Below are 27,981 nucleotides of genomic sequence, written 5' to 3'. Positions count from 1 at the left end.
AACAAATATTTACATAATTGGATGTCATGTACTAATAAACATGGCTGCAAAAAATAAGCAAAAAAAAACCCCAAATCATTTTTTGATTTGTATTATCAGATATATTTCTGTAGGAACACAGTACGGAAACAGTACATTTGTGCTTGTTAATCAAAGGCATTCTTCAAAATCTCCATGGATACTACTTTTTGTGCTCTATACCATTAACAATTGTTGGAAACATGCTCTCCGGTCATTTTTGGATGGTAAATTGTAAAAGGGGTGCTTCTTCTGACCCCATCAGGCATGTCTGATTCTAGCCAGAGACTATTCCCAGTATTTTCTTTTCAAACATTGTGTAGATTAGGAATCTTTTCCTGTAAAGATTGATTTGTTGTCTCTAAAAGTAATGTTTTTTGCCTCTCTCTCTTTCGATAACACTGCAGCAAAGATACACTGCAAGATCATGAATCTGCTCAGCTGAATCTGTGGGTCACATTTAGACAACTGCAGATATAGCATACTATATTAATGTTATTTTCTATTTGAAAAATAAATCTGAGAATTTTGTTGTTTATACAAAACATTAAAGGCGATTAAAACTGAGTTTACAATAGCTCAATCTTTTTCATGTCCACAGAGTTTAATTAATTAGGCTATTAATAATTGTATTAAATTAAAGAAACTTTACATACAGGGTCAAGTGGAAGTCAGAAATCATTTGTTCCTCGCTTCAATAACTATTTATAAATAGTGTTAATACCTCATATGTACTCAACATTCATGTTTTAGTGGTTTTTATTTTAAATATCGTACAACTTACCTCTACATTATTGTAAACCTTTGTTACCTACCCGCAACAATGGGGGAGGCCTCCATCCGGCTCCACACAGCAGATCCTTCTGACGGGACAACGGGGAGACGCTCTCCTGGTACCTTGTGGCCAACACCTCTTCAGTGTCGCACAACGTCTGACGGATCTTCTTTCAGCTGCCTCTGACTACAGTGGCTGGCTGCATCCTTGCACGCAGCCACACACAAGATGTCTGCAATGGACAGATGTGAATCGACTGATGTCACTCTATTTTGAATTTTGCACTCATTCCGAGATTGGTGCATTTTTTCCTGCCTTTTCCTATAAAACTGCACCTTGCCCTCTGATGGTCTTACCCAGGCCCGGACTGGGACAAAAAATAGGCCCGGGCATTTAAGCCTGAGCAGCCCATATTTATTTATTTATTTATTTATTTATTGTTAAAGCCCACCCTTCATGTACCATCTTTGCATTTAATCATTCACACAAATCATTAACACATTCATTAATGCAGTCTCACAAATCATTCAAGCAATTCATCCACACATGAATTCATTAATTGTCATACGCATTCACACAATTCATCCACACATTTATTCATTCTCATACGCATTCACACTACCCCCTCTCATCATCTTATCTGCCCCTTCTCACTATGTTCCCCCTTTTCACTATGTAACCCCCTTCCCCACTTATCAATATGTACCGCCTCTATCTATCCCCTCTCCCCCTTTCTCACTACCTAACCCCCCTCTGCCCCTTCTCACTGCAGCCCCCTCCCTCACCCTACTTACCTTGTTGCCAGAGCAAGCAGCAACTGCGACCGCGCCTGTGACAGGGCAGGATTGACTTAGGGGCTGATGGAGCTGCAGCTCCAGGCTAGTACCTTAAAATATGGCCGCATTAAGGCAGAGCCCCTTAAGCCCGCCGCAACTGTAACCGGGTCTGCCACTCTAAGGCAGAGCCGGCCTTAGGTGTTCTGGCGCCCTGTGCGGACTACTCCTCTGGTGCCCCCCATCCCAAAAAAAGAAAGGAATAAAAACTTGTAACAAAACTCCCCTTTCTCACTATCTATCCCCCTGTATCACTATCTACCACCTCTGCCTCTTCTCACTGTTATCATTATATACTGAGGCAGACATTGACGGTGGTACAGCATAATACTTATCACTATATACTGAGGCTGAAATTGACGGTGGTACAGCATAACACCTACCACTATATACTGAGGCAGACAATGACGGTGGTACAGCATAACACCTATCACTATATACTGAGGCACACATTGACAGTGGTACAGCGTAATCCCTATCACTATACATTGAGCCAGACATTGACAATAGTGCAGCATAACACCAATCACTATATACTACGCCAAACATTGATGTGGTGTAGGCCTACCACTTCATTGTCTGGCTTAGTAGTAGGGATGCACCGAAACGAATTCTGGACTGAAACCGAAAATGCAGCATTTACCTGTCCGAAACCGAATATGACCTCCCCACACCATAAAAAAATCTAACACTTTTATTTAAAGTAAGTAACACACCAAAATAGGACAAAACAATTAAAAAACAATATTATATGTATATATATGATTGTTAACAGCAATCACATTCCTATCATGCCCAGGCATACCCAGATTCCAGGATGTACTCGCAGACTTGGCATGATAGGAGTATGATTGCCCTATCTACCCCTTCTCACTCCCTTCTGCCCCATCTACCCCTTCTCACTCCCTTCTCCCCTATCTACCCCTTCTCACTCCCTTCTCCCTATCTACCCTCTTTCCCCCGTCTCACGCCCTTTTCCCTATCTACCCCCTCCTAACTATCTACCCTCTCCCTCTTTGAAGTTCACTTACCTTTCAGGAGTCCTGCGGTGGGGGTGCAAGGCCTCTGCCTCCCAGCTCTGCCACTGTATGGAACAGTATAGAGTGATGGGAGTTATGATGTACTTTTAGAGCATAATTAGATCATGAAAAAGACATTGGAAATGGTACAGCATAACACCCATCACTCTCACACACTTACCAATCCACACATATATACCAATCCACACATATATACCAATCCACACGTATATACCAATCCACACGTATATACCAATCCACACATATATACCAATCCACACGTATACCAATCCACACGTATACCAATTCACACGTATACCAATCCACACGTATGCCAATCCACACGTATGCCAATCCACACGTATGCCAATCTACACGTATACCAATCCACACGGATGCCATTCCACACGTATGCCAATCCACACGTATACCAATTCACACATATATACCAATCCACACATATATACCAATCCCCACATATATACCAATCCACACATACACCAATCCACACATATATACCAATCCACACATATATACCAATCCACACATATATACCAATCCACACATATATACCAATCCACACATACACCAATCCACACATATATACCAATCCACTCTCACTGAATATTTTCCTACCTTTCCTCTTTTCTCCTTACAGCTCCTTTTCCTCCTCTTCGCTCCTCTTCTTCAGTTCTTCTGTCTTCTCTGTCTTCTTCCGGTTCAGAGGGCAACAGCTGCTATGCGCCGGGGTTTGTTGTCAGATCCTGGCGCACAGCAGCTGTTGCCGTGCAGATCACAAGGGAGCGGTATCGGAGGTCTTTAACAGACCTCCGGCTCCCTTGAGTGATTTTAAGCCGGGTTGAACCCGGCTTAAAATCACTCAAGGGAACCGGAGGTCTGTTAAAGACCTCCGATACCGCTCCCTTGCGAACCTGCTCCTCCAGCGGCGGACATTACTGTCCGTCTCTGGAGGGGTGCCGGGTGCCGCAAGTTGGCACCCCCTGATGAGCGGCACCCGGTGCGGACCGCCCCCCGCTCCCTAGAGTGTGACGCCCTGTGCGGTCGCACACCCCAAAGGCCGGTCCTGCTCTAAGGGGCCGGGAAGCCCCCACCAGGGCCGGCCTTAGGGGTCTGCGGCCGCACAGGGTTTAAATTAAAACATCGGGGTTTTTTTCCAACTTTATTTAACATCCTCCATGTTAAATAAAGTTAAAAAAAACTTTATTTAACATGGAGGATGTTAAATAAAGTAAAAAAAACCCCGATGTTTTAATTTAAACCCTGTGCGGCCGCAGACCCGTAAGGCCGGCCTTGGTGGGGACTTCCCGGCCCCTTAGAGTGGCGGACCCGGTAGGTAGGGTAGGGGCCTGGAGCTGCAGCTCCATCAGCCCCTAAATCAATGCGGCCCTGCCGTGGCCCGGCCCACCGGGCAAATGCCCGGTGTGCCCGATGGCCAGTCCGGGCCTGGTCTTACCTATGTTTGCCATAGGGTGTCCTGTCTTAGTATGCTCTATTGCTACTTTGCTCCTGTCTTCTTGACCTCAGCTTCTTACTCGATAATTCTGAACTCCAGCTTCCTGACTTCTACTTGATGTATTGTCTGCCTGTCTAGACCTACCTGTGTGCACCCCTAGAGTTAGTCCCCGGTCTTGGAAGAACGTAAAAAAGTCTCACAGACACTTGAATACAAAAAGCTCAACCCGAGAGGGAACCGGTTTGAGGGCAAAGAACTCTTCAGAGACCAAGGAGCTTTCTCTAGTTTTTATACGTCATCCTACCCTGAAACAGCATCCCCTCAACTGCGATGTGTGTGACATTATCAGCTGATATCTCATATATTTCTTCATTTTTCTTTGCAGTGTTTTCACTTTATTATTGGTATCCTGCTATCAGTCATCAGAAACCAGTGTATTTTAGTACAATTTGCAAATGTGAAGTGATACCTGTTTTACTGATGAGTTTCTATATTCAGTCATTCAGTGTTGGTAAAAAAGTTTAATCTCTTAGAACAAAATGTGTATAATTATACTTATGATGATACTAAAACAGAACTCAGCCTACGTAAGTGATTCACAGTATTTGAGTGGATCCATGATAGTAAAGTTAACAGAAAAAAAGAAATAACAAAGACTTCACTTTTCAAGTTAAGCATCAAAGAGAACATGATTAAGTAAAGGTTCAGCCGAGGCCTGGAAATCACTGTTGAACAATATGTACCATGCCACTTCAAAAATGTTGAAATTATTCCTACGCTATACATCCAATTATAGGGCTATAATTTTGCTCTATAGGAAACAAGTGGAAGAAAACATTTAATAAAATGCATGCCATGGAAATTGCCAAATCTCTTGTTTATTTATTTACAGGGTACAGAATGTTTAGTATGATTATTTTCAGGTGCTGTGGAGGAAATTTATTTGTGGGTGTTAGAACAGTGACTATGATTAATTTTTTTGCCAAGGCACATGGGAACACAGAGATTCATGCCATGAAGTAAAATGTAGGTTAAAAATGTCACAATAAATAGGATGTAGATTTTCAAAAAAGGAAAAAAAAAAACATATTTTTTAGTTTATTATGTTTGCAAAAAAGGAACACAATTTTAAAATATTAATATTTAGAAGCATTTTTGCCCTGTTTAATAATGCCCTGAATTTACTGAATAAAAGTTTTAGCTCAAACAGTAACAATTTTCACCCAAACTGTCACGTGTGGAAAAACAAAAATAAGAATGCTAAAATATATTCATCACTAAAATAACAATAAAAATATAATAATAATAACAGAAACTTTCTATTTTTTTTTGTATGTATAACTGAAGTACTCTTCTGGGTATAAGAAAATGACATTCAGAATTCTCAGAGACATAGATGTTAACCCTCTGTAAACCAGTAAGACCTAATTTAGCTCAGAAACTCTCAGAGGCATCATCCCTCCATCTGCTTCGACAGAGAGATGCAGAGAAGATTACTCTTGTAATTAAAGGAAGCCAAAATTGACCGGACTTATGAATAATAATGATTTTCTATTATTAGCAGATAACACCCCAGTTATTGCCAAATTTTACCATTTGTCAAAACTTTCTTACAGCAGTAAAAATACACCTGGGAATCCAGCTAACTTGGTATAGTGTATAGGTAGCTTTATGTCCACGCTGTCTGCCATGTGTTACAAAACATACCACAAATAATACCCTTTGAAATTTGATTGGTTACACTCTTAAATACTATACAATGTGTATTATGTTTGTTTATTATGTTTGTGTTTAAGGTGTATTCTATCAGATATTGTAGTAACGTATGCTGTGTGATATTAGGAATACAAAATTATTTCCTCTTTCTTTTCTGTTTATATTGCTTTGAAAAATAAAAAAATGTATATACATATATTTATTTATTTTGTGTGTGCTATTTTTTTTATAAATACTATACAATGCAAAGGACCTTAAGTCCAGCCTGATGACATAGGTGAGGCTGATGGCTGTATATGCGCAGGCATGCGCTACATTTTCATACTGTGTATCGGGCACAGATGGCCAGTGGCACACCAGGCATTTGCCCAGTGTGCCAGATGGACTGTCCATGCCTGGCAGAGACTATTAATACAGAACAAATAAAGCATCCTTGAACTTCTAGTTTATTAAACCCCTATCCATGTGATATTGTAAAAAGAGCTGGAGTATCTTTACAATACAGCTGTACATACTTAGATCTTTGTTTCACGGTATAGGCTATCTAAGTTTGAAGCTATTAATTAAGCCACTGAAAGAACAATTTTATTTATCGCCTTGAAATTACTGCAGCTCTGCATGAATAATTATAACCGTATTTCTTTTCAAGAGCTGTATTGTTTTGTTTTTTTTTAACAGTGATATACTATATGGTCCTAAAACATTATAACTTAATGAAAATAATAACTGTCTTAAAGCACAATAAAATAGAAGGATTTATATACATTTATATTATAAACAAATTATATGATATATTGGGAATGAAAAATGTAGTATATTTATTACAGAGAATTTGCTTTTATAGTTGCTTGAACTTATTTTGTGTAAATTACCTAAGGTTTCATTATGGTTTGTTAAATTGCCAAAATCAAAATGCGAGCTTTGACTGTAAAACAGATATATTTATCACTTAAAAAATATACTTTAAAGAAACTTGTAGAATTAAAATCAAGCCAGAACACATCAATGATGACAAACAAATTCTATTTTAGTCTTAACCAGCTAACATTTATAACAAAATTACCATTTAAAATGTTCTAGCATCTTATTAATCACAAAGCTAATGATTAAATAATATAGTTTTGTATTTCACTTGAGTACCAATGGGATCAACAGGCCTTTTGGGCAATATATCAGTATGGCAATAGCAAATAAAATATAATATTATTTGAATGACTGTGCGCCTTTGTGCATTTTGTAAAGCTATTAGATCCTGGACATATTTTACCATGAAATCATTGACATAGTTCAATAAAACACTTGTATTTGTCAAACAACCCATGGGTAGTTTGATAGAAATATGAATATGACCAGGCTATGGCCTTAATGTTTAACCCACCTGCCAGGCTTAGATTTAAATCTTTGTTTTGTACACTGTATTCTGCACGTGATAAACATATTATTTTTAAAGCTCCACTACTCTCTGGCTCCCAACAGTCAACCAAGTCGGTGCTATAAGCACGTTAGCTACTCATGCACCTTAAACAAAGTAATGGACACATTCTCTGGGTGCCGTTACTTATATATACTCATTCATGCTCACACACAAACACATACACATCCATGCTAACACAAACACATACACACTCATGCAAACACACACATCTCACATAACTTACATATACATGTTCACACACAAACACAAATACACACCATACAGTGTATCCATCCTACCTCCTCTAAAACTCCGTAACCCATAGATGTTAATGCTCACACACACTAACATACTTAGACACCCACACTAACACATGCACACTCAGACACTTACATCCCCAAAAACTCAAAATAAAACACATCCAGGCACTCACACTAACAAGCAACCAGATATTTACACTAACAGATGCACACACATCCAGACACTAACACAACCACTCACATTAGCACACATCCAGAGACTTATATTAAAACACATATCAACACAGACAATCCACAATGACCACAACCAGACAAATTACATTACAGTTTAAATGTTTATTTTATATACAATTCAATATTTGGTCTGCTTTTCCTTCAAAGCAGCATCAATTTTTTGTACGTACACTTGCACAAAGTCACGGATTTCATAGACAAAGAGTTAGGTTTATGATTAAATAACTAAGCAAAACTGGTGTTAATGATCATTAAGATCATTAATTAAAATAGAAACAGCTGTATGGGAGGAATTCAACTGCTTGAGGAACAGCCAAACTCACTAACAAGGTGAGGTTGCTGAAGAAAGTTTAACCACAGCAACAAGTTACAAGGTAGTTTTCAGATGCTCTGTCCAAGCTCCAATGCTGAGGAATGTAGAAGCAGTAGTCGGCCAAGGAAACTTAATCCAGCAGATGAAAGACACATCATACTTACTTCTCTCCGCAATCGGACAAGTCCAGCAGTGCTATCAGCTCAGCACTGGCAGAAAATTATGGGACCTGGTACATACATCTACTGTCCAGAGAAGTCTGGTCAAAAGTGGTCTTCCATGAAGAGCAGTACAAGAATGAGTGTTTGCACGCAACACTGAAGCATGGTGGAGGTAGCTTGCAAGTTTAAGGCTGCTTTTCTGCACGTGGAGTTGGGGATTTGGTCAGAATTAATGGTCTCCTCAATGCTGAGAAGTACAGGTAGATAATTTTCCATCATGCAATACCATTAGGGAGGCAGCATGAGAATGACCCCAAACACATAGCCAACATCATTAAGAACTATCTTCAGCGTAAAGAAGAACAAGTCCCGGAAGTGATGTACAGCCTCCACAGAGCCCTGATCTCAACATTATCAAGTCTCTCTGGTACAGAGAGAGAGAAACACTGAGGCTTCCAAGATCTACAGCAGAACTGTGGTTATTTCTCCAAGAACAACCTATCTGCAGCTTTCCTTAAAAAATCTGTGCAAGTGTACCTAGAAGAGTTGATGCTGTTTTGAAGGCAAAGGGTGTTTGTCTGTTTAGCCATTTTGCATTTTGTTAATGATAAAAATGAACTATTATAACGTCTATTCTGAGGACACATCTATTTTAACAGAAATGAAAACATTAAGTAAAGGAATTCCTTGCTGTCCATAGATTCCATAGATGTTCTTGCAATAGTTCTTTCTAACGGAACTCTCTTAGTATTCAGTGCTGCTAAGAACAGGAGACTTCTCAATGTTTTAACTTTCAAAGAAAGAGCACAGCAACAAAGGTTTCCCCATCAGAGCTAACTCATACATGTATTTGGTGCAGATTGTCAAGGAACAAAGGACAGAGAAGGGACCTCTATGTTCTTCTTAGGTGGGAGGGCTTCAAAGAAAGGTGAAAACAAGTCTTTTCTTCCTTCCTATTTGGCACTCAGCTGAACAAGCTATACTATTCTTACTCTACTTTAATAGATGATTCCCCATAGGTTTACATTTCAGTGCCTCCTCCAGATTGTCTTATAAATGAGAGGCTGAAACCTCCAGGTTAACAATGCTAAATATAATTTATTCTGAAGATCTTGCCTGCTTCTTATACTTTTATTTGAAACATTGAAATCCCTTCCTATACGCAACACATGTATATTTTAACCCCTTAACTACTGAGGGTTTTCCATACCCTAAATACTGGAGCTTTTTTTGACCATGTGTTTATTCAACCATAATTCCTTTTTCCATGTTTGATATATCCAAACAAATCAAAAATCTTTTTTTCAGGGCAAGTAGGCCGTTCTTTTGAAACCATAGAATTACCGTATTTGCTCGATTATAAGACGACCCCGATTATAAGACGACCCCAAAATCAAAATATTAATTTAGGAAAAAAACAAAAAGCCTGAATATAAGACGACCCTATAGGAAAAAAAGTTTTACCAGTAAATATTAATTCATGTAAATATATATTTTTAAATTTCCTTTTATTTGCCAACCTGCCCCCCCCCAGTTATGCCACTCTGCCCCCAGAAATGCTTTATACCCCCCCTATTTGCCACTCTGCCCCATGATATGCCTTATACCCCTATATGCCACTCTGGCATATAGGGGGTTAAAAGGCATATCATGGGGCTGAGTGGCATATAGGGGGTTAAAATGCATTTCTGGAGGTATATATGCATATCATGGGGCTGAGTGGCATATAGGGGGTTAAAATGCATTTCTGGAGGTCCAGAAATGCATTTTAACCCCCTATATGCCACTCAGCCCCATGATATGCCTTTTAACCCAGCATGTACTGGCTGCCTTGGCTTGATAGGAGTGTGATTGCTGCTAACAGCAATCACACTCCTATCAAGCCAAGGCAGCCAGTACATGCTGGAACCTGGGGATGATAGTAGTGGGATTACAGCCTCCCTATGCCATGCTACAACCCCCACCCCCCTTACACATCCATGCTATCACACACAAACACACATTCACAAACATTTAAATACTCATTCATTCCATTAATCACACATACTTCACACATTAATCACACATACTTACCCAAAAACCCTCCCCCACCCCCTTACCTGAACTGCAGATCTCTCACTCGAAGACTTCTGCAGGGGACCGGCTGTACCAGCAACTTCTCTGGCCCCGCCCCCAGAGGAGGGAGGGGGAGATAGAGTTCTGTGAGGAAGCTACAAGCTTCCTGTCCTCCTGCTTCTAACGGAAGAGACGCTGCTCGCGACCGGTAAGCAGCATGGCCCCAGCCATTTTTTTGGGGTCTCATTAGAAGACGACCCCGATTATAAGACGAGGGGTATTTTTCAGAGCATTTGCTCTGGAAAAAACCTTGTCTTATAATCGAGCAAATACGGTACATAAAATGTTGTAATCATAAACTTAAACACACATTTTACAGTTTTGCTCAGGATTTTTTTTAGGGATTAGGTGCCACTGCTGAACAATGGGCCAATTTATTTTCACAACACTTCTTGATTACAGTATTACCCTACCTACATCATTTTTTCTTGTTCTAGAGGGCCACATCCATCCCTTATATAGTACCCTATTATGTGTTTTAATACTTCTGACTTAGGGGTTTGTGGTAGAAAAGAGTTTTCTTTTTATTTCCTACTTCCTGTGGTAGAGGTAAAGGAATTTCATATTTTTCATTATTGTTTCATTATTATTTTTTTTATCCTTTTTGCCATATTTAATTTTTGTACTGATCCAAGGCAAATATATCTTAATTTAGTGATCTCTCTCTTATCTTGTTAATTTTAGTGATGGAATGGGAGTATTAACAGATCTCAGCATGGTCTGAAATCATTCAAGTTTTTTGCTCTTTCTAAAACAGATAAATGCGATATTTATTATATGACACATTTAGTGCTTTAGCAGAATAACCATTTTTTGCAATTGAACTTGCATATTGCATACTTTAAAAAAAATATAAGATGTTTTCAGAGTGCTCCTGAACATTCTAAAAAGAAAGATCTCTGCATGGCGTTGTGTTATTGCTGATATATTTAGTATTCACTATAGGTTGCAAATGCCAAATAATGTTGTGAATACGTTGTTCAAGCTTGTTGCTGTAATGGAAATTATTATGTACAGCCTTCCATGCTGTTCTCAAAGTGTAGAGGTGGAATTTGGTTGGCTTGAGAAATTCTTACAAATACTTTTAAAAATCAATAAGTTTACAGAAATTAACTACATAAGCTTTGCAGACAAGTGATTGCTTCTATTGTTTAAGAATAGTTACAAACATTTTCAGCAAAAATACTAAAATGTAAACGCAGTACTTATACTATAATCACAACTGGAATAAAAACACTTTTGTTATAATAAAGCATAGCCTTAATTCTAGATTAATTACATAGCATCCTCGGTTAACCCTAAACCTGTCCACCCTATACAAATGTCTTTACATGATGTTGACGGTCACTCGAAGATGTCATATTTATATATTTATTTATCACCGCAATAGCCGTCTTTTAGCCCTCACGTGAACAATATAGCAGTCCTTGCTGTGATGCCACCTCCCAGATCCTCTAGACCGGAGGAGAGGATGTCACCGCAATTGCCATAGTTTTCACCTCACGTGAACTGAGGGCAATATGAAGGTACTTGTGGTGACGTTCTCCGCAGCGCCGACATTTTGATGAAAGTTGCCGCCAGGTTATGTCCGTGAAGATGCGGACAAAGAAAGAAGATAGCAGTTTAAGGATTGAAGATTGAAGATAGAATAGAGACAAAAGAAGATAGAAGATGTCGTCATCAGAGAAGAAATATTAAGAGAGCATGAGAGAGAGTGAGGAACTACGAATTTCAGATGAGAATTCTGAGCTTTTTTCTTTGCTTTCGTGGGGGGTTAGGACTCATTTTCAGAGCTTTGTACAAATTGTCGAATTTACCAAAATTCTATAAATTTGTAAATCTGAATGGACAAGTCTAAGAGCCACCTCGTCATCACCAGTCTGGCCCTGGGTACAGCCAATGATTAAAAAGTACATCTAAGTGGCAACTTCCTGTCTTGTATTTGCTCATGGCCTGGATGTGGATGCATTGGAGTTGGAGCAAATAGTAAAGAGGACTTCAGAACCTCTGGCTAGTGTCCAGGCCCAATCCCTCTTGTACTTTGTCACATCTATTTATGGATTCAATGTTTTTCATATTTCGATATGCATATTCAGATACATTAGTAGCTATTCTTTGCAGCAGAGTGTTTGTTTACAAATTATTCATTTGCTTTTACGTGCAGACATATATTTGCATATCCTACATACAATCAGAGTATATTCTGGCATTAATTTAAGAGAAACAAAATAATGTATTGGAATTTAGAGAGTTTATTTGAATTGATCATGGATTAATTGCTCTTTTAGGTTAATCTCTCAACTGAATCTCTCAACTCTCAATATACTAAGTGACTAAGTTAAAGAATTGAATTACTCAGTATATTTAAGGAAAGTTTAGTAAGCAATTTTAGGGATGTAAAATGTCAACATACAGCTAATTGTAAGATCTTTAATTCTGTATGTTAGCTAAATGAAGTGTGTGTATATATATATATATATATATATATATATATATGTGTATGTGTATATATATATGTGTATGTGTATATATATATATATATATATATATGTGTATGTGTATATATATATGTGTATGTGTGTATATATATATATATATATATATATATATATATATATATATATATATAGATAGATATATGTTAATGAAAGCAAGTAATTTCCTTGATATGAGATATACTTTTTGTTGTTGTTTGATCCCATATTATGTAATAAAAAGGCATATAGTTGGTGTGAATAGAATCCAGAGCTCTCTTGATATTTTCTGGACCTTTCAATTCTTACTCCATTATGTTGCCCTGGACTGGCAGGGTGAATGGCTATAAAAACCCAATGTGATGCCCTGAGGGGCCATTAGAAAATACCAGAGAGCAGGCGTACAATTCTGAAATGGACATGATTTCCTTAGTCTTAAAATTCAGTAGGTTTGGGTTTTAGATTGAATTTAACCTATTTCTTAAAATCCAACTATTAACTTGGCCTTGGATAAATGCTATTTATTTGTTTTTTGTTAATAGTTTTTTAAAGTAGTGGTGGGAATACAACTTTTAAGTAGCCTAAGATGATTATTTTGTTAACTGGGTCTGAACTTGTAATTGTTAAAATATAGGGATATATATATATATATATATATATATATACACACACTATTTTTGCCCATTCATCCAGTAGGGTATTTGTGAGGTCAGGCACTGATGTTGAACGAGAAGACCTGGCTTGCAATCTCTGTTCCAGTTCATCCCAAAGGTGTTCGATTGGGTTGAGGTCAGGCCTCTGTGTGGGCCAGTCAAGTTCGTTCACACCAAACTCATCTAACCATGTCGTTATGGACCTTCTTTGTGCACTGGGGCACGTTCATGGAAGAGTAAAGGGCCTTCCCCAAGCTGTTTCCACAAAGTTGGAAGCATAGCATTGTCCAAAATTTCTTGGTATGCTGAAGCATTAAGATTTCCAATGAAGCTTCCGCCACAAAGTTTTAAGGCTGATATTAATGCCAGTGGAAGTTTGGAACTATTCAGCTATGGAATCAGCAGAACTTTGGTGACTTTTTCACACCATGCGCCACAGCATGCGGTGACCCCGCTCTGTGACTTTACATGATCTTCCTCTTCATGGCTGAGTTGCTGCTGTTCCTAAACGCTTCCACTTTCCAATAATACCACTTAAAATTAAGTGTGAAAAATCTAGCAGGGATGAAACTTCAAAACTGACTGGCAAAGGTGGCATCCTATCACAGTACCATGCTTGAATTCACTGTGCTCTGTGACAAATGTTTGTATGTGCAGACTGCATGGCTAGGTGCTTGATTTGATACGCCTGTGGCGATAGGTCTGATTGAAACATCTGAATTCAATAATTACACATATACAATATAGATAGATACCATACAGAGAAAAAGTATATCCCCAGGGGGAGCTTGTTGCAGTTATCTACGTTGCTTTCTAGATCCCCATTATGGGGTTTACTTCAGATACAGTTCAGATCAGCTTGATTTCGACCATTCTAAATTATTTTTAGCCAAATACGTACATAGTCCAAAGGTACATAGCAAGCTCAACTGTCTAATAGGATTTTGTTCACTTATTTATTTTCGTTAACTCAGTACCTGCTACTGTATTATTTATTAAATTAATGACCGTAACTTTTAACTGAAATATGTCTGTCCTAAACATAGAAGACTAGCACTCCAATAAGAGTACAACCTTTTTTTTAATGAAGTATTGCTTCAGACTTCATAAAGTGTGGTTAAAAAAAACTTGCTCAAAAAAATATTATTCCATTATATTTGATATATAGTCATTTTTCAGACAGGGACCTAGCTGGTTATGTACTATTCATCTGCTGTTTTATGAATCCCGGTAATAATAGGATGAGTGTCTGCAGTTTATTACAGTACATGCCAGATGCATGTCAAAAATGAGTTTCAAAGGTGGCTAATTACTGAACATCTCCGCCATCTGTGTCAAAGTTTAACATGGCCTAATCCATTTCTCATTTGATTTCCTCACAATGACATACTGTCTCTTCATAATGAAGACTAATGGGTGGAGTATTGATATGAAGTGATTACTCCAGTTGAGAACCTAACCCTAAATGGTTTTTCACTCACTTCCAGTGTTAAAGCTGTCATCTGTGCTGCTTCTATGATTCACTAATCAAAATTTCAAATGAACTGGTGATAACATAATGAACCAGAGTCTTGAAGACAACTAATTAATGGTTAATGAACAGAAGCTTGCATGTGGGCATCATTGAACAATAGTAAGCAGATATCAGGATGTATTAAAAAAAAATTACTAGGTTAAAACAGTCAAAAAAATACTATTCAGTAGTTTTATTTTACTACTCATGTCAAACTTTGAGCATCATAGTGAACACAATACCATGAATATATATTACTATTTCTAGCCTATCCTGTTAACCTCCAAAATGTGTGTAAATCACAAAACATGAGAAACATTGTATATGGTTCAGTGACTGTAGAATAGATAACAATCCACTCTGTAGCAAGAATAGAAACGATTGGGAACATCTCAAGTACCCATTAAAAAGAGATAAATGATTTGGGAACCTTTCAATATACATCAGTAGACCTTTCTGGGCACTTCTCTGATTTTCAAATATAGCTTCAATGGCTGTAATCTACTAATAGTGCAAATTAACAGCTCATCTATGGCTCAGTACTTGGCTCATATATTAACCTAACCTGATGTCCCTGAAGCAAAAAAGTGATGTTGACACAAAGAACCATATTGATTTAATTTGCGGCTGATTATACTTACAAATGTAGCCCAAATCGATGAAACTCATATTGTGACAATAAAAAGGCCATTTGGCACTTTTTAGTTTTGGAAGTGGGGCATAGGATGAATGGGTGTGAAAGCATAGCTATAGAACTGTTGCATTTAAAGTCTTAACTCCTCTTTGTTGCAATATACATTTCTAAGACTCCCATGATTCAAACCCTAGCTAAGGCTATGCTTATGGTTCCAAGAAGAAATCCTAAAGGGTGCGTTATGTACTCTATGTACCACATAGGAGTCTATAATGTAGCATAAGGGAAGATAGGAAATACATTGAAGTTGAGACAAAAAACAGAAATGCCTATCTAAATATAAGTCTGTATGTTATAAGAATTTTCTCTTTATCCAATATAATTCAGCAGACACTTTAGAGCACATGCCCTAAAGTAGAGAATTTCAGGAATCAACATTTTTATCATAATGACCAAATCTGTGAGACACCTTCATTCATTTTTAAGTAAAACCTATTGCCACAATGTCTGGGAATGAAGAAGCAGTTGGTAGATTTTGCTAAGTCTCTTGTCTAGCAGCATGCTATGTCATTTTAGAATTATTTTATCAAAGCAGTGTCATTCAATGAAAATGTTCATTTTTATTCTTCTTTCAGGGTGAAGAGTAATTTTTAAGAAATTCTTTCTTACGCTATTGAAGTTAGACACTTGCTAAGGATAAAATGGATATAAAAGATCGAAGACACAGATCTCTGACAAGAGGACGTTGTGGAAAAGAATGTCGATATACCAGCTCCTCATTGGATGGCGAGGACTGCAGAGTACCTACTCAGAAGTCCTACAGCTCCAGTGAAACATTAAAGGCTTATGATCATGAAAACAGAATGCATTATGGGAATCGTGTTTCTGACCTAGTTCACAGAGAGTCTGATGAATTTCCAAGACAAGGTACGTCCATGTCATTCTCTAGGTGTCTGACCTCTCAGCTTTTTACCCTTTTCTTATATACAAGCAGCACATTTTGGAGTGAAAACATTTCATGTTCTGTTCCATTTTACAATCACCTTACAGAATGTACTGCTGCAGGGATACATTTGTTTAAGCTATTTTTTTTTTTTTTGCTCAAAACAATATGGCATGTCAGAGCAATCAGACGGAATCAAGTTAACATTTCTGAAAATGTGTCAAGCTGAAGTAGTTATTCATCTTTAAATTTACTGTATGTCCAGTTTTTTTATTATTATAATTATGCCTACATAATCATATCAAACCTTATTTAATATGTTGAATCTTACACACCTTTACCCTATATTGTTGGATATCAGGATGTTTTTGTTCTGTTTACAAGGATGTAGATTGCGTACTATAACTATTCCTCTAAAAATAAATGTCAAGATTATAAATACTTGGACACCAGAATGCATGCAACATTTGTGTTCAAAAAAAGAGAATTGAAAATGATGAACCTTCAAGTTGTTTTTTGAGTGTAAGCATGCAAGGGCATGCGACTGAAGTTGAGTCCGGTCAGTTAAATTGAACCTTAATGCAACTGACAACTTCCTGTCTTAGTGAATTGACCCAGTTGGGATGTTATTCAATATATCTGCAGATAGACCAACCTTTTAATTGTGGCTTTATAACCATATAGCCATGGCTCTCACTTTTTACTGTCTTGAGCTATATTAAATTAATCATGTATCTCATGCTTGTATTAAATAAAATGATAGCTCCCAGCATTCCCAGTACCCTGTTACTTGTATAAACTGCACACTTTTTATGCTCTTAATCCAAGCTGAGGCTCAGAAATTTAAATTACTTTTGATTGGATGAATAATTTGCTGCACAAATGTTCTCAAGGTCCTATGGCTTTAAATGGCCACCTTAGAATCCTGAAGCATTACCTATACTAAAGGAAAAAGAACAGTCAATGACACTGGAGACAGTGGTCGGTTGAACACAACAAAAGCAGCTTAAAGTTGAGCCAGGCTAAAGAGCCCCATGTGAAAGTTAAAACTTAGCAATGTATAAACAAAATCCATATTTATCTTAGAAACATTGCTCTGGGACAGGTGTTTTCCTGCCGCTCTCTGGTCTTGTACAGCACAATCATATGTCAAATGCAACTTCCCTTGTCATCGGCAAAAGAGGTCGCCTTGCAGCTGCAGTGTTTTATTCTACTTTATCAAAATCCAACGGAATTTTATTAAATCTTCCGGTCTATTTTCAGATGTATATTAACCTATTGAAGATGAAATATCTAAGATGCAACAAATGCATTTGCTACATATATCAATACCGCCCTCCAGTGAAATAGTCCACACAGAATAATTTGTTCATTTTATTTTTTTATATGCCTCCAACTGAAAGTTCTAGATGAGGGATACCAAACTCCAGGCTTCAAGGGCAACAAGCAGGGCCAGGGTTTTTAGGCTATCTCACCTTGACGACTAGCAGCTGATTTCTTTTTCAGCTGCTTAAATCACTTTTGCTCAAAGCAAGAATTTACTATGCTCTGTATTTAGCCTTCCGGACCTAGAGTTTGACACCCCTTGTCTTAGACCAAATGGCATCAAAGGGTTAACATTATTTTCATCTGGGTACAAGACACGGAAGGTGCTGGAAATACAGTTTACCTGGTAGTCTGGAAGGAATAAGGGTTTTCCAGATCTGTCTTCTGCTCTCCACCAGTTTAGGTACAAGAGATGTTATCTATACTTCCATTAACATGTGTCCCACTCCGCTAGACAATTACAGGAAATGATAACAGGATGTGCAGCAAAAACTACATTCAGGGCCTTCTAAACCAGATGGTCAGAAGCTTAGTTGTAACAAAGCTTTATTGTACTCAGCAAGTAGTAGATGAGTGTAGCTTTTAAAACTATCCTGATATCTGCTACTTATGCAAATAAATTCACCTCTGGCTTTTTTTTGCTGTTTACACATTTCTAAAAGGTAACAGTATGACATTTTGACTAAGTGAAAAAAGTGTGATTAGCACAATAATAACTTGGCTAAATTTGATGACATGATCCCACGTATTGTGTACATACTTTAATTTTTATAGCTTTTCTGTGTCTCATAGGTTAACATTGGATTTTTTAAAAAAAATAGGCTAACTGAAGTAAACCTGTGTAATTTAGAACCTTAACAAAATCTGTCTGCAATGCAAAGGAATGGCTCTTTCCCTTCACATGTTAACCATATAGACTTAATTTGGTGCAATTTGAGCTATGATTGACATATTCCTCATATTAAACCAGTGATGTTTATCTGCCGCTATTATCTTTAAAGCTTTGTTCAGATTATGAATATTTCGGCTTTAATATATGCTCATTTTTTTGTTAAGTTGATTTAATAATTTTATGCGGTAACACATGCCCTTGTGTCACGATTTCATCTTACTACTTATTATCACATTGTGTGTATCTTTTTTTACCCAGTTACCTGTGCTATTTGTGATGCATTTTATGGAACAAACATAAAAATTATACATGGGGGTTGTCAAAAGTGTGCTTTGGAAGCCGCAAAGTAACCTTCTTCAGTTCTGACAATTTTACATTTATTGGAAAGATATAAAAATTATACATGGAGGTTACTTCTTCCTTCACGGATAACCTCTGTGCTGGATTCAAGAACATCTACAATATGTATCACTTTTATTTTTGTCCAGTGAAAAAATATCAGTCATAAAAAAGCTATTTTTTACTTTTTTTAGTACATGAAAACTCTCATTTATGCATTAAGAAACTAATATCATAAAGTGAAGTCCCATTTGTCAAGATTTTTTTTTCTTTCTATTGGTGGAAAAAGCTGAAAAACGGCAAAAGACCCTGAGCTTTACTAAATGCTACAGGAGGATGCACAAGATGAAAAAAGCTTATAGCCAGAGAAAACAACTGTAACCACTTGTTGTAGACCATAGTTGTATCTCCACTGTATCTCCTGTGACAATTTAGGTATTTGGAATTATACAATATCTCGATGCTTCGCAGTGAGAAGAGAGGCTGTGGCTTGAGGGTACTGCCTTCGGTCATGCTTAGGGCAGCACCCAAGGTAAATATTGTCACAAACACTCTTTACTCCAAGCGTGCGTGTGGCTTGGTTCGGGTGGTAAAAGGGTTAAAATCTGTCTACCCATAATACCACCCACAATTAACTATAATGATATAACTAATATCGTAACGCTGCCACCACCAAGACAATTTATAACTGGGGTGCCTTGGTCTCCCAAGCGAATCAGACTAAAAACTCACACAATATATTTTAACACAATAATTATGGGATTTCAAATACCAATAAAATGGTCTAATCAGGTAACGTGAGTCTTTACCAAACAAAGGCAGAACTTAATAAAGTAATATTTATTATGAACAAAAAATAGTCACAGTGCATACAAAAAAAGATGAGAAACAGATTATTTACATCAAACAGATATAATAAAAAGGAGAAATCTAACTTGATCACTTGAATGGTAAAGTAACAGTTTTTCTGTCCATAGGGCTCCAGCAAGGAAAGATGGCGACTTACTCAAAATTAGATCTTGGCCCCTAGTAAGCACACTGACCAATTTTCTCTCATTAACTTTATACCTTTTCTAGTTCATCTCGAGTTTCCAAGCTGGCCCAGAGGTGGTATAAGCGGAGGGAAGGTGTACCTATAGGAACCATAAGTGACCTCCCCCTTGTGTTGTGGAAACATATCAGTCGAAATAACTTATTTTCATTTTATCGTCCCTCCTGTGCTCGCCACAGCAATAATTCATGCATTTATGAATTTCTTGTAAATTATATGGGTATATGATTCCATATAATAAAATATGCACAAAAGGAGGTATGGTTATGAGTCTATGGGTTCTTATTGACATATGTGTTGGATATGACTTGGATATGAAATGGTTTTCCTGACTACTAGTGGTCACTTAGCATATCAAAGAATCCAGTATCTATGAGGGGATACAGGCATATGGTGGATCACCCAGCAAGAATACATAAAGGCACCTCAGCTGTAATATTTCACACCTTTCAGATGGCCCTGGTTAGAGTCCGAGCTTCAAAGGACAAATTTATCTTAAAAGACCTTTTGGCTCCACATCGCTATACAATCAAATTAACCCCTCTCTTACTGAAATTGGCATATTTAGTGATGAACCCCATCTTCCCTAGACAATTTAAAAACATCACCTTCCTAATCATCTTTTTAACAATCAACCCACCATTGCTGGCCACACACTTATCAAGAAGGGCCAACCTCTGGACCTAACCTCCACATGGGTGAACTGTCCTCTATCTCGCCAAACTAAAAGCTCTTCTTTGCACTGCACTTTCACCATCCCAGCCACTCTGGACCCTTGTACACTGCTATGGCAGAGATCTAAGCCAGCTTTTCTAAATCAGCCACGCTCACAGGGGGGAATAAAAACAAATAGGATCGTACTCTGTCTTCCCATAGACATCAGCATCACTCCTCCACACCCTCACACTTTTTGAGGCAATCCTACCCCTTGACCTCCTTGGTCATGACTCCTTTCCACCTAGGTGGTTCCTAGGCTTCCCATTTCACCATTTAGTTCAACCTTTCTAGATTTTGATGAGGGTGAACACATAAGCACATATGACGCACAGGAGTCTGATCTTAATGAGATGCTATTCAGTTTCTGCCCATAAGTACCGGTATGTCCACGCAACAGTGAATACAGAGATGAAAACTGCTATCTTGGGGATATTCTAGGACCAACTTGACCCTTAGTAAATCCCCTTATGACCCCATTGATGTTCCTCAAGCTTCTTCCTAAGGAGCAAAAATGCAATTTATATAAAGAATAATAAATATCAAAGGTAAGCCAAACAAATATTCCTTATGCAAATAAAGAATAAATACTGATTAAAATCAATGCTAGAATTTTGTTTCACATAATTACAACCTCTAAAAATATATAAAAATACACCTGGCACAACTAGACTAATACCATATATTTTCACTTGGTTTCATAGCTTCCTCATCTTAGACAGACAGTTTCAGACTGACTTGGCTAAATGTAAAGATCAAATTATTCCACAGATTGTTTTTTCAAAAAGCTATCATGTTTGAAAAAATAGTTCATTTTTTTTATCTCTCGATTCAAATACACCTTATGTAGGACCAGCTCAATTCACTGGGGATGGCATATCATTGTTCATATTGAAGTTCGTTGTAGATTTATTATTTATAATATACAGCTTTGAAATGTTAAGCATCCAGCCTAAATTAAATGTAAAACAATGAAACAATTGCAGCATGGACCTGCCTAAATTATTGGGGGGTATTTAGTGATATGGATTAAAAAAAAAAAGTTAAATCAGTAAATACAGAGCATTTGCCAAATTCCATATTTTGTTTCAGCTGTTTAGTAACATATGCTTGTTTCTAAAGGAATTTTGAAAGCTAAAAAGCTAAAAAAAATACACAAGCTCAGTCGACACTTAAGCAAGCACATTTTTATCCAGATTGTTTGATCTATTTAGACTGTTGAGTGTTACTAAGAGGTTAAAATAGCACTCTAATTAAAACATGTTTAAAAATACAACATACACATTTTATCTCCTCTTTGGTTGAACAAAAAATAACGTATGGATATCACTGATGAAGTCAGGTGCCTTACCCCTCTATTCTTTAAGTTTAAGTTTCTCTATATACATCACTGAGTTCTTTCAGATTTGGCTGAGATTGCTTAAAAAACCCCATCCTCTGTTTATGACATACTGATGAAGCCAAGTCAATGCTCCATGCTGGGAGACACTATTTAATATGACATACAAGCAGAGGCATTGGTAGGTCTCCAAAAGATTCGGGGCTAGATCCCACAGCACATTTGATAGCAATAGAGTCTGCTTTGAGAGTGGATGCTGCGCTCACTGCACATATATATACACACATCCTTTACACATACACATACTTTATTTCCAAAACATTTCAAAACTAACAAAATTCTGATTTCTTCATTTCCAACAAGATTTGCACCAGCACCAAGATTGCACCCACAGGATTTGCCCAGATTGCATCCACAGATTGTGCCCATAGTGTGTCCTGTCAGAGTCTGAGGTCTCATTATGTCTTCCATTTCTGTTTATCTCACCTCTCCTTTTGCTCTTTAGCTTTCATTTTCTTTCACTTTTTTCACTATCTCTCCATTTTCTCTGTATCACTACCCTTTTTCTTTACCCCCTTCTCCTTGATCACCCTTCTCATTATTTCTCCTCCTCTTTCTAGTTATCTCTATTTTCTATCTTCTAGCTTTCTGTTTAACTCTTCCATTTCTTTTGTATCTCTTTATCTTATCACACCTCTCTGTTTCTCTCTCTTTTCTTCCATTTCTCTTTATCACTTCTCCTCTTTCTCTTTACCTTAACTTTTTTCCTATCTCTCCTCTATGTATCTCCCCTCCTCTTTCTCAATCCTTATCTTTCCCGCCTCCTTTTCTCCCTTCCTCATTATATCTCTTATTTATATTTACTTTGTAGACAATTTGCTCCATTTATTGGGTGTATGATTCCCTCTATTGGCTTTTAGTGGTGTTAACCCACCATTCTCTGTTATGAGAATGTTTCATTGTTCATATGCAAATTCAGTGATTTTATGACTGTGGGGCATATTGACCGTGTATTTGTCATGTTCCCCAACATTTTTGTGAGTAATAAGTTAGCACAATGTTACTGTTGTTTGGCTATCCAGTTAAGTGTATTTTGTGGGCGTTGCCGTGGGTCACCATAACTTAAATGTTGGGTATGGAGATCCACATCTTGATGTCAAATAATGAGTTAAACATGTATAGGATTTGCATGTGTGCAAATGGGCTAAAAATAATTTGGAAACATGCTTCTGGGTTTTTTCCCATTTGTTTTCAGGGAAACAAATTGTATTACTTGCCCATTCAGCTTTGAGGAAAACTGAGGACTCCCTCCATACTCCCTCGCTGGTGAATACTGAGGCATGAAAGTGATCTTAAAGCTTGTCTTCACCTCGATATTGCCCAATGATGTCACATATTATTATGTCACAATAATGCTCACATATTGTAGTGGTGTACCAGTGGTGTACCAGCATGGGTCTCACAAAAGTTGCTAAGCATGTCCCATCTCTCTCCTGAACGTGGACTACAAGATCCTCGCCAAGGTGCTAGCCACCAGGTTGAAGAAAGTCATCGGGCAGATCGTCCACCCCGACCAGACCTGCGGCATCCCAGGGCGCCGGATCGCGGACGGCCTGGCCCTCATCAGGGACACGATCTACTACATCAAGGACCGCAACGTCCGTGCCGCTCTGGTCACCCTAGACCAAGAGAAGGCATTTGATCGGCTGTCTCATGGTTTTATGGGTCAGGTACTGCGGAGGTTTGGGCTGGGGGAGATGTTCTGCTCTTACGCTAACCTGATGTACCTTGATATTCGCAGCTCGGTGCTGGTGAACGGCTGGAAGACTGACCCCTTCCCTGTCCTCTCTGGGGTCAGACAAGGCTGCCCTCTCTCACCTCTTCTTTTTGTCTGTTGTATAGAGCTCTTCGCCGAGTGCATCAGCCGGAATCCAGAGATCAGAGGGATCACCGCGCCGGGCAGAGACAAGAAAGAGATAAAGTGCTCGCTCTACATGGACGACGTGACCATCTTCTGCGCGGATCGCCGGTCGGTGAGAGCGCTCGTCCAGACGTGCGAGGACTTCAGCCGAGCTTCAGGCGCAAAGGTCAACTGCGGGAAGTCGGAGACCATGCTGTTCGGGCAGTGGGACCTGACTTCTGAGCCGATCCCGTTTCCCGTCAAAACCGACTTCCTAAAGATCCTGGGAGTCTGGTTCGGCAGAGACGGCGCGGCCCTGAAAAGCTGGGAGGAGAGACTCAACAAGGTAAAGCAGAAATTTGGGCTGTGGAGCCTCAGAGACCTTACCATCGAAGGGAAAGTGCTGGTGCTGCGCAACGAGATTCTTCCCGTGCTGCAGTACGCGGCTCAGGCGTGGCCCCTGCTGGTCACCATTCACCGAGCCATCAACCGAGCGGTTTTCCACTTCATCTGGGGCTCCAAAATGGACAGAGTAAAGCGCGCAGTGATGTACAAGGAACCCGGCAAGGGAGGCAAAGGAGTGCCTGACATCCCTACCATGCTGAGGACCTTCTTTGTGTGCAACTGCGTGCGCAGGACTCTCAGAGACGTAGTGAAAGGCTCTGCTGGAAACTCCATGTCTCGCTTCTTCCTGCTACCCCTGTGGAGGCAGCTCAAGTGGGAAAAGTGGGACAGCTCCATCCCTTACAATTGGACCATGCCCTGGTTCTACTCGGACGTGGGCAAATTTGTAAGGGAGCACCAACTGGAGGGAGTTAAACCAGACTTGTGGTTACCCCGTGTGATCCACAAGCTCATCAGAGCCAAAGACACTATCGAGAACATCCCAGGGCTCCCCGACGCCACAGCCAAGACCGTCTGGGCTAACGTGTCGTCGAGCAGGCTAACCAACAGGCACAAAGACATTGCATGGATGGCCATTCAGGGAGGCCTCCCCCTAAGGACATTTATGCATGCCAGGGGGCTGTGCAGATATAGACACTGCCCACAGTGCATTGTGGAGGAGGAAACTTCCCTCCACTTGTTCTGGCAGTGCCCGTTTGCACAGGCCTTGTTCAGAGCCCTGGAGCTGGATCTCAAGGACTCTATCGAGAGAAAGTACCTGTCCTACCATTCGGTACTTTACGGACTTTTCCCAGGGACACACACGGAGAGCGCCATTGAGGATGCTTGGCGCCTCATGTGCTGCGTAAAGGACGCTCTATGGTTTGCCAGGAACCGCCTGGTGCTGAGGAGGGAGCAGGTCACAGTCCGTGACTGCCGCAGGCTTATCCACAGCCTGCTGAGAGACTACTCTCTCAAGGACAGTCTAGAGGCTGAAGACTAGCCCCGTTCTCCTCGGCCCCCTTTCCCCCCCATTTCCCCCAGGTTATGTTCCACTAAGTGCTAACCATATGTGCCACGTCTGGGAATGTAATTGTACACTGCTTCTACTGAGCTTTCCGTAAACTGAAGTCGTACTGTAACGTGTATTGCCCTGCGCTGCGTCGCAGTACTGCTTATCGTCTATCTGTACCAATATTACTGAGCTATGTATTCCTGCTAAAACAGGTTGATGTCTGTTTTACCATAACCAGTTTTGTATAATAAACTTAAATACAAAAAAAAAAAATAATTTGGAAACATGCTTCTGGGTTTTTTCCCATTTGTTTTCAGGGAAACAAATTGTATTACTTGCCCATTCAGCTTTGAGGAAAACTGAGGACTCCCTCCATACTCCCTCGCTGGTGAATACTGAGGCATGAAAGTGATCTTAAAGCTTGTCTTCACCTCGATATTGCCCAATGATGTCACATATTATTATGTCACAATGATGCTCACATATTGTAGTGGTGTACCAGTGGTGTACCAGCATGGGTCTCACAAAAGTTGCTAAGCATGTTCTCCCGGCTACTATTTGAGTACCGGAGCAGCTTCTTCCACTGAATGCTACATGTATGCAGCGCTGCTTACCCAGGCACGGACCTTGTATGATTGACAGTTGTCTTACTGAATATACTAGCCAAAATTATGTAATAAGGACACATCAGGGTTATGTTCTAGCAAGTAACGTGCCAATTTGAACAATGGATGTTCTGTACAATTGATTCACCCTTTATATTTTTAGTAGTATTATTAGTAATAAATATTAATTTGATAAACTGTTATTTGACAGTAATGTTTTCAATATTTTTTGGAAACTGTCCCTGGATAAGTAGCATGAAAATGCCTGTAAAATCCAAAAATTTAATTATAGTGAATTCCCTAGAGAAACATCTGATGATGTTAGAATTAATCTCAGCATGTCAGTAAAGTTAGCAATCAAATATCAGATAGGAGACAGTAATATCAAGATCATTCTTTGGATTTGCGATCAAGGAAATATGATTTTCTCTATACGGCACCACTTGACTTCTTGGTTAGATCAAAACAAGCCACAGCTTCAATATGTCTTTATTCCTGTTAAAAAACACAAATGGTACAATAGTTATTTAGAAGTACAAAATATATTGAATATTAATATTTCATTATTTAACAATATAATATCAGACAACAACGATGAATGCAGAACTATAGGAGCAGACTGGAGAAAAATAATAGTCCAGGTATTTTAAGGCCAGAAGCAGCTAAATGCCAAGGCTGTCCACACCGCGAGCAGCCAGAGGGAAAGCTGCAGGAGCAGTGGATGTGTACTTCTGTGTGTGTGTTTGAGCATGCATGTTTACAGTGTGTGTGTGTGTGTGTGTGAGCATGGATGTGTACTTGTGTGTGTTTGAGAATGGATGTGTACCTGTGTCTGTGTGTGTGAGCATGGATGTGTAATTGTGTAAGTTGGGTAAGATGGAGTGTGTGCTAGTGAGTATGAGTAAGTGTGTAATTTGAGTAAACGTGTTTACAAATGTATGTTGTAAGGGGGACAAAGAAGGCACAGACCATTTGCTGAAGTTGGGGGTCCCGGGGCAATTTTTCACACCAGTGCCCCATGGTTCCTAGTAATGCCCTTGGCTGGTCACAAGCTCCAACACACAATCTGGCAGTGTAGTGATAGGTCAGGTGAGTGGTGATGATGTTATTTTGGCGCCATTTTACATATTTTAAATAATTTATAAAAGGAAAATGAATCCAGGAGCTCTGCTTCACACCCTGAGGAAGCCTGCTTTTAGGCGAAACGCGTTGTGTGCTATGTTATATTTTTACTAGGTTTTATTACCAGCTTGAATAAATAATTGAATAAATAATTGATTCTTTCTCCTGGCCTTCTTTTTACTCTTTTATATATTTTATCTGGAAAAAATATCTACTACCACTATATCCTTAGTGGGGATCATACCACCTAAGCGCAAAGGAGTGAGCAATTCCAACATTGCTCACCAAAAAGTGAGTATAACTGACACCATATTCTACTTTTAAGTGTACCTTTTATATGGAAAGCACTATGTCTGCCTTTTGTTCGTAATTTTGCATGTACACCACGTTCCAAAAAGTCATCAAAAGAACTGTAAGAGTACGACGCAAGAATATCCCTAGGCGAGGATCATATCGCCCAAGCACATATTTTGGGGCTAATCTTTAAGCCCCCATAAATTGTGAGTACCATAATTTGGCTTTTTATTTCATCTGCTTAATAAGACATACTACACCATTGTGCTTTTCTTTCTTTTTTATAACTACTATCCGTGTGAAGCGCAACCACTACCCCCCTGTGACTCAGGTGAGTGGTGATGTTGGCATTTGGCCAGTGTACTAGATGGCTAGTCTGGGCCTGCTTCCACAGTGCATATTGTAGCTGCAAAGTTGACTCTGCAATTCTCTTGCAAAAACACCCACAAAC

The 27,981-nt window shown here is 38.9% G+C and overlaps 1 protein-coding gene across 1 annotated transcript in view; it reads left to right on the top strand.

Annotated features, from left to right (window-relative positions):
* The window catches only part of LOC128491322 (teneurin-2-like), a 240,059-nt gene that overhangs the window by 187,021 nt on the left and 25,057 nt on the right, over nucleotides 1–27,981 (top strand). Inside the window, exon 3 of the mRNA XM_053463638.1 lies at nucleotides 16,242–16,533. Coding sequence (XP_053319613.1) covers nucleotides 16,308–16,533 — 226 coding nt within the window. The 5' untranslated portion in view covers nucleotides 16,242–16,307. The remainder of the gene's footprint in view (nucleotides 1–16,241; nucleotides 16,534–27,981) is intronic.

Source organism: Spea bombifrons, chromosome 4, assembly GCF_027358695.1.
Source record: "Spea bombifrons isolate aSpeBom1 chromosome 4, aSpeBom1.2.pri, whole genome shotgun sequence".
In the NCBI taxonomy this organism is placed as follows: Eukaryota; Metazoa; Chordata; class Amphibia; order Anura; family Pelobatidae; genus Spea; species Spea bombifrons.
This window is presented reverse-complemented; position numbering and strand designations above follow the sequence as displayed.